This window comes from Hetaerina americana, unplaced genomic scaffold (genome assembly GCF_022747635.1).
Source record: "Hetaerina americana unplaced genomic scaffold, ioHetAmer1.1.p SCAF_9, whole genome shotgun sequence".
NCBI classification, from domain to species: Eukaryota; Metazoa; Arthropoda; class Insecta; order Odonata; family Calopterygidae; genus Hetaerina; species Hetaerina americana.
In genome coordinates, this window is record NW_027287538.1 from 64192383 (window position 1) to 64207686 (window position 15304).

The 15304-nt window shown below is 33.5% G+C and overlaps 1 protein-coding gene across 1 annotated transcript; it reads left to right on the plus strand.

The window, feature by feature from the left end:
• Positions 1 to 16: 16 nt before the first annotated feature.
• Positions 17 to 9677, plus strand: LOC139698671 (phospholysine phosphohistidine inorganic pyrophosphate phosphatase-like). The gene is made up of 5 exons (XM_071597544.1): positions 17 to 172; positions 253 to 442; positions 3425 to 3576; positions 6441 to 6597; positions 8024 to 9677. The coding sequence occupies exons 1-5, from the start codon at positions 69 to 71 to the stop codon at positions 8234 to 8236; spliced, it is 816 nt and encodes a 271-aa protein (XP_071453645.1). The 5' UTR covers positions 17 to 68; the 3' UTR covers positions 8237 to 9677.
• The last annotated feature ends 5627 nt before the right edge of the window (positions 9678 to 15304 follow it).

A 15304-nucleotide genomic window follows, 5' to 3' on the forward strand; every position in this document is an offset into this window, starting at 1 on the left:
AAATACGATCGCAGATTATTTTTTTACCGACAAGTAAGTGAATTCCGTGACTGCAACAAGTTAATATAATGCCGTCGTGGATTAGGTGTATTCGAGGCGTTATGTTGGATATATCTGGAGTGTTAAAAAATGGCGATGTTGCTATTAGTGGCTCGGTGGAGGCCGTAAAAAGGTGCACTCACTTCTGGTAGAATGGTGTATTTCTCTCTATCGGCTAGGGTTTAATCCTATAAAACGTTCTAACTCTTCCAGACTAAGAGATGCCGGGCTTACCGTAAGATTTGTTACTAATGAGACTCAACTCACTCGTCGTATGCTCTTGGAAAAACTCTTAAATATTGGCTTTCAGCTAACCGAAAACGAAATTTTTTCTCCAGCACCAGTTATGGTGAATTTATTGAATGAGAAGACTTTAAGACCTATGTTATTGGTTCATCCCAAAGTGAGTAAAGTTAATAATGAAGATGGATAACCTGGATTTCGCTGGGTGGGATACATATTTCTCTAGGTTTATCTAGTACAAGATTCTGTAATAGTCTTAATCTTGTTCGATTCTTTAAGGATGCGTGTTCAGGGACAAACCATCACCTTTTTACCTCTGAGGCGTCCACGTGTAGATATACTATCATCGAAAGTTGACTATTTTCGGCAATTATTCATTAGGCCATTTTCCCCTGGTCCCGCATGGTTAGCGTTGTCCGTCCACAACTTTTCATCGTTATTTACTGAGTTAATTTAAAGCGATCTTTTTCTCTGGATATAATCCGACGATGTATCTTGGAGATTTTGTCAGATAATTACTTTAGGTGGCCAGGGTTGCACAATATTGCGAGGATACTACAGAAAAGGGAATTGGGAAAAGTCATGATTTTCATATATTCGCTACGGAGCTAGTTAATACTCAAAGTCAAAGTCTCCAAAGATGCTAACTAAAAATTGCCATAAAAAGTGGCCTTATAGTTACCGATTACTGCCCTTGGTGGATGTCGTGTTTTCAAGTTTTTATGGAGTGATTTTCTGTAGTACGATGGGAGACAAGCTGTCAAAACATGTCAGTTGGTAACAAAACCAATAACGACGAAGCACTTGCTCCTACGCACGAGTGTGTGCGTTGTTTTAAAAAGAATCTCGCCGTCTAGTTTGATTCCCAATGACAAACACAATGCCAATAGGTTAGAATTTCTTGAAAGTCAACCCTTAATAGACAACCCCTAATAGCATCAGAAAAATCTATTTGTTTTGAAAATGGTAAGACTAATTTGGAAAACTGATTGATTTATCACTATTTGAATAGCTTTGATTAAGAGGTTTCATAAGATCATCCGATTCTTTGACCATATTAGTCAAATCCTTCTGCATATCTTTACAGTGCTCTTATGCGAGGTAGTTATTAAACAATGTCTTACCAAATCAATCGAAAATTACCCTTTCCCTGTTGAAGAAAATCTGGCTTAGTTAAGAGGGACGTTCATGTTTGGAAAGGTATGAAATGTTCTGATTTGGTTGTGATGGGTTTTAAAAACAAAGTGAAGACCGTTTCCATTCCAACTCCGACAGCCATCTCCAATTATTTTGAAAGAAATATGGGGATTACTCAAATTTGAGAAAATAATTTTACCAGAGGGTTTTTGGGGAAAAGTTCTTTTTTAACCAGTCCATAGCATTTTGAAAATATATTCTTACCATGGCATGGCCCCCCCCATTGGCATGCATTTTACCGATTGAAATCAATGGATTTACGGCTCCATAGCCTGGAATATGAACCTAAAGGGGCAGTGGATAATGGGACCTATGGTTTAGGGTCATTAATGAATATAATAGTATGTGACAACCCTGCAGTCAATCACATTTAAAGTAACATGTGTCTGCATTTATATTTTAATTATTCATTTAGTTGTAGGTACCTCTGAAACAGTCAACTCTGCCATATCTCTTACTTACTCTGCTTACTATACCTTTGTGCAGCTGGTGATGAAGTTTATTTGCACCTGCGCAATGAAACCATTGAAAGTGTAAAGTTTTAAAACCACCTTATATGTGGTGGTAGCAATCAAACCAGCTATTTTCGAAATTAGAGGTGGTTTGGGTGTTTTGTAAGCACAACTTTCATCAATAGGAATACTGACCTCTGAATCTTTGACCTTGAAAACTTTTGATTGATTTATTTGAAATCTTTGACCTCTGAATTAAGATTAATTATGGAACAAACGGTTTTTTTTGCAAGTCAAGCATTAAGAATGGCACCCAATGCATTAATGAAATGCACCAAATCGATTTTTGAAGGCTACAGTGACATGAAATGCCTTTTAATATGGTTCAGTAGATACAGTTTAGGGAAGACAAGAATTTTATTCGAAAAAAATTCTTTTAGGGAAGTGACATATTGAAGCATGCAAATGACAGGCTTGCCTCAAATATAGGACTCGGCATATTATATTGTAATAATGGCCTTTTGCTCTAAAAATTACCTGCAGTGTTGTGGTATCACGATTTTCATTATAATTCCAGAACCCCATTCTCTTGCTCTCACAGGGAAGAGTTTACATTTGAGATAATCAAGATCCTGAAAGTTCAGTAATTCCTGATTTTTCAAGCCCTCTCGAGAGTGGGTTAGGCAAGGCCTTTCCTAAAAATAGAGCTTCAGGAGAGTGCAAATTTCAGAAATTTGTTACCTGCCCCCAGAGATCAAATCATAGAAGCATGGAATCTTGCCAACTCTACAGATGTTGAAATCTGGTCAACTCTTTTTGTGGAAATTCTCAAGAGCTAATGAACCTCACAGGTTTGGTTGACATATCACTCTGTAATTCATTTGCAAAGAATCAATTTTTTGTTAGTATGTCTCTGAATGTTTATGAGTACAGTATCTTCATCGGCAAGTGCATATAGTTATGGACAACTGATTTCGAATCAATGAGATTTTTGCAGAAAAAATTATGGCAGCTAAATGATTTTATTGCGCATTAGAAGCTGTACTGGTGCAAAATCCTAGTTCATATCATGAAGGTACCTAAATCAGGGGTTAGATGGTCGAAGAGACTCCATAGTCTCAATCTCTCCCCAAAATAAAGACTACTATATATCCATCTATCTAAAGGGTTATTGTCTTCAGTTGCCGTAGCTGCAGATTTTATCTAGTTTGGTTCTTTTGTACCCTAAGAAATTAATTATTGAAGAACATTTTTTTAATTATTCATTCTTTGGAAATTTGCAAAATTGTTAAGTTTTTTTACTTTGTCTCAATTGTTTTAATTTAAAAAAAATTTAGTTTGATTTAAACTTCTAACACCAAAAGTTCCTAGAAATTGTTAATAAATTGATATACTACTCTTGCTTTTTTTATGACTTTTGTTAATACTCTATTTAAAATACAATAATTTTTCAAAATGCATTTGATTTTAATTTAAACTTGAATTTTCAACAGGTATTACCAGAATTTATAGGTATTGATCAATCCAGTCCTAATTGTGTGGTGATTGGTGATGCAGTAGATTTCTTCACTTATGAAAGACTGAATGATGCTTTTAAATTATTGATGACACAAAAGGGTGCACCCCTGTTTACTCTTGGTCGGGGGTCAGTATATTTTAATATCTATGGTACATGTGCAGTGTTTATGTAAATTATGCATTGGAACTCATTTTCAGTTGAATTGGTTTTGTTTGAATTTCTCATTGAGATGGAAATCACAAATATGGTCTTATGAAATTTATCATTTAATTTTATAATTAATTAAAAACACCAGAAGGATATAGGTCAATTGTAGCCTCCATTTGGTTCATCAGATGTGATAAAAGTTCAAAATCCGTATTAGATTTGGTCAAAATGCTGTTTTCAAAATATCTATTACTACTGTCTCCTCTAGGTAACTTGTTTCGTGCATGGAAAAATGAAATGGGTGATTTTTGGTAGTTTGTTAATTCACATGCATTTATAAAATATGGGTCGCGGTTGTCCTGGGGTAGAGCACTGGACTACTGATCGGAGGGCCTGGTTCGATTCCCGGGCAAGCCTCTCTGGGCACCTGCAGCTCCATCTAAGGTTTGTGATTTTTCGGGTACCATGTCCTCCTGGGAAACCATAACCGGCACAGGGAAAGGAACTGACCCCCCTACCCTGATGTGTGAATTTCACATGCCGTCGAGCTTAGTACTGGGTGAACTCTACTATCACCTACCAAACCAACCTTTGGGTTGATTACTGTGTTAATGGTTTTTTATGGTATAAAATAAAGGCTAAAAGATGAAGATTCATACCTAACTTTTTAAAATATAATTCTGAGTACAAGAATGCAAAAGTTAGGGTTAGCTTTTTAATTGTGTATGAAAATTGTGAAGAAGAACAAACTTATGGGAGAATAATGCTCTAGGAATGGGCTTGAAATTATACTTTTTACAAATATACTGGGAATTATGTGGGTTGTTCAGCAAGTCCTTAAGTAAAGTTAGAAAAACAAATTATCTTGGTAGATATTTTTTTTCAACATAATCTTCTATTGGCTTGAGACACTTCTCCCAGCATTTCTCCAACTTTTTTAAGATCTCCAAAAAGTAGGATTTCAGGTCCTCAAAATAGGCATTGGTATTGGTGATTACCTCCCTGTTCAACATGAACTATTTTTCTACTGAGCCGTTTTTTCAACTTTGGAAATAAAAAATATGCCACTGGGGGCCAAAAGTGTTGAATATGGTGGAAATTGTAATAATTTTAACTTGACTTCCAAAATTTTTGTTATCGAAACTGCGCAGGTGTAGACCGGTGCATTGTCTTGATGGAAGAGATTTTTCTCTTTGCCCAATGAGGACGTTCTTTCTTGATTACTTTGATCAACCGATGAAATAACGATGCATAATACTCACCATTTACCATTTGTACTTTTTTAAAGTAAGCATTTTGTGTATGCTATTACCTTGTTGGCTGGTGTCACTGTCTTCTTCGGAAGCTGACCACCTGTAGAAACCAACTTTTTCAACAGTTTCTTTGCCTCAGGAGTGCAGTAGTTGTTTCTTGCACAGTTATGTATCAATGCAGAAACTCATCAGGGCTCTAATGGAAAAGCTCCAAACTCCAAGCTAGTTCCCCAAGTAGTCCCCCTATGATCTCCATTGAGGGTCTAGATCCAGGAATTGCACACCATAGGCTTGAAGGTAGCATGATAGGATGGTTGTCAACCAGCAGTCATGGATCTCCTGAAAAGGTTTGTGAGCAGCAGGGTCCTGTGCACACAACACAACAGTGATGCCTCAGGACAGCACAAGCCGTGTGAGCAAACGTGGCTCCCATCTTGCACACAGCTTTCTCATGTCCAAATTTTCAGTTAATATGCGATGTACCACACTTTTTGAAATGCCTACTATGTCTGCTAGCTCGTGCACTTTCAGTCAATCTGTCACTTTTTGGATTTTTTTCACTGTTTCTGGAGTCATCACCTCATTTGGTCGACCAATGTGATGCTCCTCTTGACAGCTTGTAAGACCTTGTTAAAACCTTGCTACCCAATATTTTACTGTTGTAAACAGAGCAGCAGCCTCAACTAGAGTAGAATCAAGTTCAGCATTTATATTGGTGGGGCTGAGGCCTTTCAAATAAAAGTATAATATCACATAACGATGACCAATTTTCTCCATTTTCACAAATTCCCTGAAAATGTTCACTATTGATGGCCGCCAAACAAATACTAAACAACGTGGTGTCTTCAAACTTGAAACATATGTTTTATAGATTGCATACATTCTAATACAGTGATATTTTTCAAACAACTACCGCCACCTCTAGGTCTGGCCGGGTATTTCTGGGCCTTCCCAATTTATGAAAGGAAACTCTCTGAGAGTAATTTCCTTCTTATGCCCTCTCCTTATATATTAACTAAACCTCTACCACATTTATGCATTTTTTATGAATGCTCTTCTATTTATAAAACTTCTGATATTCCTTTCCTTTAGTCTCTTCATCAAGTCATGACTTTCTTGATGTACTTCATCCTCAAAGCTAATTACTATTCCTTCATTGATGCTGATTTGACTCTTACCCAATCTCTCTGCATGACCAGACCAGATTGCATACTTCTTTCATACCTATCTGTTGCTGGCACATCTGATTCATATTCTTTCATAGCCCACCTCTTCCTCAACCTATTTCTTCTATTAATACCACAAATGCTCCTCAAGCATTGAACACCAACCACTCCTAGTCTGCATTTATGACTACACTGGCTGAGCCAAGTTTTTCTCTATGCAGCAGTATCAGGAGTATTACACTTTTATATCCTGCCATTTTTTCTCATTGGTCATATACCAACTATTTTCATTTATTGAATGAATGTAATGAATAGAATTATTAAATTAAGTTTTATTATTACTACTTTGTTCTGCATCTGTTCAAAATGTTATAATTTGCGATGCTATTCCTGCAAGTGAAAAGGAATCTTTCTTCATTGGCAGGCGTTACTATAAGGAGGAGGATGGACTTTGCATGGATGTTGGTGGTTTCACAGCTGCTCTAGAATATGCTAGTGGAGTCCAGGCTGAAGTTGTTGGAAAGCCAGCGAAAACTTTCTTTGCTACTGCCCTTAATGACATGGGACTGGATGTTTCGGAGGTAATTTTGAATTTCACAATCTACCACTGTAGAATTATGATTGATGTGGTAGTTAATAAGTGTTAATATATGTTATTTAAAAAAACTCTCATATGAAATCCATGTTCTTTGAATTAAATGCATTATAAAAAAACTTATTATCAGACTTAAGATTCATTTTTAAGTTTTATGATAATAGCTTCAATTATAAAATGAGCATTATGTTAGAGGAAAATAATAGTTTCATATTCTTCCATTTCTAAAGCAGCTAAGACTTATATTTTTTCGGATGTATACTCATTTTAATTTACTAAATGCAGAGTAAAGCCATGTGAATCTTTACATTTAACTCTCTAATGAAACTGAATTTGAAGTTGATGATTGAAGGACAATCTAATATTTTTCTTTAGAGTTTGCAATGCCTTCAATAACTCCTTATACTCCAAGTGTCTTCTCTGTTCAGTCACATGCTGCATATAATTGAGGCCCTTAATATCTAGGTATTTATTCCATCACAGATTCTTATCCCCATCTTCTCAATATTTAGAATTCGTCTACTTATTAATCTTATAAAATTTTGAGTTTTCATCTGTTCCTCCTTATAGTGTTTGCCAATCTACCCTAATCAGTTTGGCTCAACTCATGGATACATAAAATATCTAATGTTTCCTTTGTTGTCCAATATTCCAATCAATTTCCAATTTGCCCATGTCTCTGAGTGCAGGTTTCACAAATAGTTCATGGACCCAGTGGTTCCAAAGTCCATGAAGTTCATAGAAAATTATGCAGGGCCTCTTTCCTTTAATCAGCTCTTTCAGTTTATTTCTTATCTGTATCGTATTCCTTGAAAGAGTAAAAAATATTTAGTAAGCAACTATAAGGATTCAATATTATTTCTGTATTGGGGTGCATACTTGAGGGTATATGGCATATATACACATATATGTGAACTTATTTCTAAAATTTAACATCTAATAATATATTATAATGACTTCTCTGCAAATAATAAGGGTTCTGTCATTGTTTGTCTATCAATTAAACATGTGGCATAAAGTTCATGACCATTTTCTCAAAGAGTCAGCATAGTTTGTTGTTTTGGGAAGGAAGTTAAAGCTGTTTGCTCACATCAAATGAGATAATTTTGAGGTCAAGTTTTTTTTAAAGATGGGAAAGAGCCGGAATGTCATGTCATTTTTATCTCTTTCTTTTTCAGTTATGTTAATATTATTTTTATCACAAATACTTTTGTCGACCCAGGGATTGATGATTGTATCTTTAGTATGTCAATTTAGTTAGACCAATTTGTTAAATGCTATTTGAGCATGATTTTCCATTATTTTTGTCTTCATACATGCTGATCTTTCATAAAATCCATGTATTGAAAATATGTATAGTTGAGTTGTTCATTCGTTTTGCCTAATTCTGGTCATGGGTTTTCTCTTTTCAGGTATTGATGGTAGGTGATGATATAGTTTCAGATGTTGGTGGGGCTCAAAAATTTGGACTGAAAGGAGTTTTGGTACGAACTGGTAAATTTATTCCTGAAAAGGATGAGAACCATCCCATTGTGAAACCAGATGCTATTGTTGATGACCTGGCACAGGGAGTGGATATGATTTTATCTGGACAAGCTGAAGAGAAAATTTCCGGAAATATTTGAATGTAAATGTGACATTGAGTTGCATGTATACACTAAGGCCCTATTTTTATTTATTTGTGAGGATGCATGAAAAGTTATAATGTTTTAACAGTACTCTGAACATTAATTGTTACTGCATTAATGGCAGTATCACTATTATCTCATTAAATTTTATATGTCATATGAAGATAAAATTGTATAAGAGATATATAAACATGTTAGATATTTTTCATGAAAAGTAATTTATTCAAATTTAAAATAATTATTTATGTAAATATGGGTGACCAATATTTCATCATAAAATGACTGTAATTTCAACCAAATTACAAGTATCCATGTATCTACTGACAATTACTTGTTTGATTTTGAGATAACATTGTAGTTCCCTTTATGATATGAAGATGATTAATTATGGGAGCTCATTTGTTAAAGATTGACATACAACTATATATTTTTAATATAAAGTTACAAAATAATATATACTAGTGTATGCTGTAATGCCATAGTAGTATTCACTCTTAAAATATGGATAAGTGAAATACAGCACTTACATTTGTAAATTTTATAAAATGAGAAATAAAATATTATTAGCATCGGTGATATGAAAGTGAAATACTGACAGATAAATGTAAACAAGGCGTAAGGTTGGCTTTTGCATGCTTGTAAAAAATTTGAAAACATCTAAAAAATGTCTCAAGAAAGTTGAATACTTTTAAGTTTATGAGTGTTGCTAAAAATATCTATTGACTTAGGTGGCAGCTGTGAACTACAGTGGCATTTAACTCTTTTGTTTTTAGGAGTTAATGGAGAAGCCATTTGTTTTCATATATGTAAAAACAATTTATGAGTTGTGCTTGTAGTTAAACGTAATAGGGTGACTGGGGATCCTTATATTGTGTACTGATTGAAGTTCAGGGAAATTGATTATATTATTTCCTAAATTTTACAAACATACAATATCAGAAGTTATTCTTCTCTAATGTAGATCTGTCATGTGAATAGTAATTCAAATACTCCATTGGTCAATTATTAACGACTAAAGCCAAGTTTATGATTGAAAAATCTTTAAAATTGATTTTATTCTTTTTCTTTTGCACTGATGATAGGACTTGTAGCATGGGGACAAGGATATGAAGGAATATTCTAGTAAATTCCTTAGTAAAGCCCAGTAAAAGATTTGAAAAGAGTAAATGTGATCATGACCACATGTTCCTCAACATAAAAGCTAGCATTTTCAAAGCTTTTCTTTCAATATAAGTTATGTGAATGACAGATTATGGTTTTTACCCAAGTTGCCCTACATCCTCATTTTACAGTCTTAAATTATTATCCCAGAGAAATTTTGAAAATTGTTATTGTAATCCATAATTTATTGATTTGGAATAAAATTCATATATTTCTTGTAATGCTGTTCATATGCTTATTTTTGTAAAAATAGTGAAGAAGTGTTCTAAGTAAAACCTGTGATAAAAGAATTCCTAGATTTAGTAATTATTTTTGTGTCATAATTTTTTCTATTTTTACCTAAAATATATCATTTCCAGCATTATTTGTGATTATTGTTTGTTTAGAAAAGTCTTTGCCAGAATGGCAAATGATATGTTAGGCTGTGGCACCTTTCATGAATCACTTAAGAGCAAAGTCAAAACTTACATATGTACCTCATTAATTAGCGTAGTCATAGCTCACTACTATTCTGGCTTCTGGCAGGTGGACAATGGAGGCTATGCTCGTGGTCTACTTTTCTACTTTACACCCATTGGTATAGTTGAATTGAATGGGACTAAATTGTTATTATTTTAGTCTCCATTACCTCAACATTAGGGAAAATTAGTTCTTGTACTGAACATACTTCAAACTCAGATGTGATTTGACTACCAGACATGATATATTACAACTATTTACGTTCTGAGGGTATAGCTGTAAAAATGAGAGTTGTTTCTTTTTTTAACTTAAAGTTTCTCTTTTATGAAGATTGGATATTCAGAAGTTAATGATTGTGTCAAATAGTTGGAGTGCCAATTCATAATTTTACCCTGTAAAAGTAAATGCTTCGTTATTATTTCATAAAATGGCTTATTGTGTGAAAAGCATAAGACATTGTTAATGGTGAAAGAGATAGAGTGTGATAAGTATTTTCATTTCCAGAGAATCATGTTCATGAATCCTTTTTAATTTCTCAAGTGGTATAAGCAATTCAAATACAGGTTGTTGGACTTGGATTCAGGACCTCCTAGTTTAAGGTGAATCCTTTAGTCTTATCGTGTGGTATAGACCAGGAGGTTGGGGAGATAAATGCTAGTTGAAAGCTATGAGGAGTATGTCTCTATCCCACATACCTGTCGAAGTCATTAATTGCCCCTCCTTTGGTTTCCAACTGCTTGGAACTGGCTCTGAATTTGTGCCTGAGTTCAGCTGAATATTTAACTTTTAGAATTGTATCCTAACTCAATGTGAGAAGAAAGTGTACAACTATAATCTCACATTTGTAGTTATATGCAAAAATATCTTATTTATAAAATGGTCCTACCTGGTCTTCTGTGTTGATGCCAATGAAACCAGTCTCTGTTGAGTAAGTGGCAAAATTAAAAAAATAATTTGATGATCGATGTGTTAATTGTGTGTCATAAGGAAACATATTTTAAAAAGTGAATTGGATTAACATTATGTGATAAATATATCAAATTATAATGACAGGTTTGAATTCATTTTGCATCTTGGTTATCGTTTACTCCTGGGCAATTTCATTTCAGCTTTTTAGTTTTTATGACTCTCATGTAAAGAGTAGATATTCAAAAGTTAATTCATTATTATTACCTTTGTTTACATTAGTACTATAAACAATGCTATTGATTTTTTTATGCTTCTTTTCAGTGGCTTAATAAAAGATTATTCATCAGCATTCTGCACCTTCTGATGAATCATTTTCTGATCCCCCAAGCCATTATTTGGGATTTTAGGTATAAATAGCAGAATACGTTTGTGGGTTCCATTATGGCCTACTTATGGAAATTATTAGTTTTCCCGACATTCCTGTTTATCATTTTCAACATGACAATAAACATTTTTGGAGATCTTTTCAGGCATGTTTTTTCTTTTGATCCTAGTTCAAAATTTTAGTGCAACATTAGAGTTCTTATATGAACCTAATTTATTATAAATATTCGCTTGTCCACCATTGAATTTAGGTTTTGGATGGACACAGACAGTAGTTTCCTGCATTTCTTAATTTACAAGTCAAAACCTGACACCTCACACTACAACAAACTTCGTTGATTCTGCATACATTCTATCTCCCTTCATTCCACCCAACATCCCTATCCCTTCCTACCTGTACCTCTCTTGATTACCGTTCTTGCCTCTGTCACAGTCTCAAGCCTTCCGTACCCATTCAAAATTCTGTGCATTCATCTTTCCTGTCTTTTTGGACTTCTCCCAGCAATCTTATCTCCTTCCCCACCATGCTTAATACTTATTCATTTGATTTCCTTACCATCCATTTGACCCTTTCCATAGCTATGATTGCCTTCCCTAGCCATATCCCCAAAAGTCTCCAATCTCCCAAAAGTGTGCATTTTAAACAATTAATCTCATACATGTACAGAATTGCAGTAATGTTTTGTTTTCCTGCAGACATAATGCAATGGAATTACTTACTTATAATCAGCTATAGTATGTTTCAGATTTAATAATTGGTTTCCTTTGTAACCTGGCAGTATTATTGAAAACCTATCAGCGAACAATAATGTATGATAATAGAAATTCATTGATAAGGGTCCTTAATATATGTAAAACCTAAATTTATAGCAATATTTGGATTTTATGTAAAATATGGCCTGTTCTTGATAAAGCATGGAAGAACATATTTACATCATGGTTCAACACATTCCTAGGTTATGCACAAATTAGAGTTTTCCACCTGGGTCATTGAATTAAAGTATTGCAAATTATTTGTACAGCATTAGAATATAGTTACCACAGGTTTGACCTATTTACATGCATATAAGTTTAGGCCTTAGTGTATCATATATTTTACTCACACTAGAAACCATACTCAACATTAATATATTCAGAGAATAATTTTACAGAGCAATAGTCACAATGACATAATATAGATTTTTATGGTATTTTACCGTAGGTTGCTGATTCTGTCAAGAGTTCTCATTGTATAAGAAAATTTATAATATCTAGGAAAAAGCATGGTACTATTAAATAAATATGTGCATGTTTCTGATGATAATAAATGCCATATGCTTGATTGTTACAACATTAAAAGTGACACTATATTTTATGACAATATGCTAGTTTTTATTTGATTAAAATGGTAATACTACCATGTAAGCTAACTTAATCTTGTTTCATGTTATTCTCACTATAGAGTAAAGTAAGAGAATATGTGATAACCATTCTATATCATATAACTAATCTACTTTGGTAAATACTCAATAAAGATCCCCTTCCAATGATACCATTTTCAAGTCAAAGAAAGTGAATAGCCCACGGACTGCGGAGAATACGAAAGCAACTTAAACATAGGTATAGTGTATGAAAGTACATAATTAATATCAGGCTTTATAATTCATAAAAAACCATTTTTGAAATCACTGCATTTTTGTGTAAATGTCTAGGTACTTATGGGAGAGTTTAACTAAAGAAAGCTCGTATATTCTGAAATAAATCAAAGCTGATACCAAGCCATATGTAGTTGGCATAATTAGAAGAAAGCCAAATGAGTTGCATAACTCCATGGATATATGTGAATGATTAATATAAATATATGATATGAACAGTGTTTGATGCTAATCATGGTGTTTTGTATGACAAATAGTACACATCAAATGTGTCTGAACTGATTGTTCATATTGTTAACATATACCGTTTCTTCACTGCTACTTTCTCCTTGAAAACTCAACCACAGGATGCATACAATGTAAATCTAATTTCTCATTGCATAGCACAAGGGATCTCATTCTGCTACATGGATTTTGTTCAATATAATTAGCCAATACATAAATCTTGGTTTGTTTGTATGTGTGTAGATATAGATTGATAGAGATGACCTATAACATACTGTATTTTATTTAGTTGAATGCTGGTAACTACCTTCACAGGTTCTATATGTTTTCTACCAAAATTGTATGGTGCCTTCAACTGGCACACCAAATGTTTCTGGACTTGAGTAAAAGTATTGTTCTGAACAGGAGATCGTTAATGATTGAATGGATGACTCCTCAAATTTGTTAATTTGAATATTGAAGGAAAGAAGGCGTTAAAAGAGTAGTCCATCTATTCAAATGTCTCCATAAAGACCAATACGTATATTTAAACTCTAATGTTGCAATGAAGGACAGTGAGTGCCACTGAACTCATCAGTGCACAAAACTGTTACTAACAATAGTTCATAGCCATCACCACCTCAATGTCCTAGTTACTCATAAACTGATTATCAAGGTTGACATAACATAGCTGTTGCATTAAAAGGCTCTATAGACACATTCAGTTCATTCATGGTTTCCATGAAATTGCCTTTAGTGTATTTCGTTGTTATAGTTTCAGCTTGTTTATAACTTGAGTCTTTTGATCAGTTATTTCCTGGAATATTCTAGAATGGAAGAATTTTGTAATGATTGTCCTCATGTAATGTCAGCTTCAATGACTTTTAATTATTTCAATTAATTAATTTTATTAATTTAATTCTATGCTCTGCCTTAATTTTATGGAAAGGTCGTTGGATTCACAAACTGTTGATATCATTGGATACCAACAGTTTGTGATAGAAACATGGGTTTATTTCTTTTGCATCATTGAAATTGTTTTATTTACCATTAATGAAGATGATAAAATCTTACATTGTAATGGCTAATAGAGGAGCTCACATATTTCAGTCTTCTTTTGATGGTTTTAAAAGAATAGTATCTCCATATGTAATTTTATGTATGACTGACTTCCACATCAATTTTAGGGATTACAAGTATACTTTTTTTTTACTCTTCGGATCACTGGTTGTCTGTGCATGCCAATGAGTTCTTGGCTTATCATCAGGGGATGAGCCACCAGTGTTCACCTAACATCCATGCTCAAGGCAGGAACTGAACTCATGCTTTGGGTTAACAGTTGAGCACAGTATTTAGTTTTGTTTTTTTTTAATATATGTGTATTTTTTCTTTTGTAGCTTCTTGCTTTATGCTTATTTTCTCTGTGGCGTTTTACAATTAAACTCACCCACTGTGATTTTTGTATAGTATTATACCTGTAAATAGAATTCAATTCAACCTCTCTCAATCACAACTTGTTACATGTAATCCTAATTTTATTTTATATATTTTAATATTTTAAATTGTGAGAAGTTAAATGAAATGTAATTGTTGTCAGCAGTCATTCAAATTGCATTGAATGACTTCCCAAAAACAAATATTTAAATGGATATTTATGACGTAGATATGAAATTTAATTATTTAATGGTATTTCATATCACATGTAACACCATGGAAACTCTGTGGGTGAAAAATTAGGTTGCTGTTACACAGACCACCCTGGTATCACTAATGAACCAGTAACACCAGCAGCCAGATTATCATAGTGATATCTTGGATTAAACACATCACTCATTCTAACTATGATTGCAATGAAACCTTGGTAGCATCAAAACAAATTATTATTATTGGTAATCTACCAGTTAAGGTAAGTTTTGGATGGATATAAACTGCCAAAGAGTGGATTTGTTGAAAGAGGAGTTGAGTAAAAATGCAAAAAAAAACAGAAAAAATATTTTTACACAATACTTTGCTATGCATGGCTCAGAACTATGGACATTAAAGCAGGATATTAGGTGAAAATGGAGGATTCCTAAAATGATGTGAATAAATACAACAATTTTTAAATGTGTGGGAAGGGAAAATAACAATATTGCTACTAGATGTTCAGTAAAAATAATATTAGGAGGCAAGATACAGGTGAATGTGATTACTAAACTTGGAAATATTAGGTCATGCAAATATGTGGGATTCATTATAATAGGTAATCTACCAATTAAGGTAGGTTTTTGAATGAACAAGCCAACCAAATATTTCTCTTGCTTTTCCTAATAAA

What these genes read in the sequence shown, in the direction of transcription:
- LOC139698671 (XM_071597544.1), top strand. Translation starts at nt 69, where the DNA reads ATGCCGTCGTGGATTAGGTGTATTCGAGGCGTTATGTTGGATATATCT. An exon ending in TGTTATTGGTTCATCCCAAA is followed by an intron (nt 443 to 3,424) that starts GTGAGTAAAGTT and finishes AATTTTCAACAG; the next exon opens with GTATTACCAGAATTTATAGG. An exon ending in CTGTTTACTCTTGGTCGGGG is followed by an intron (nt 3,577 to 6,440) that starts GTCAGTATATTT and finishes CTTCATTGGCAG; the next exon opens with GCGTTACTATAAGGAGGAGG.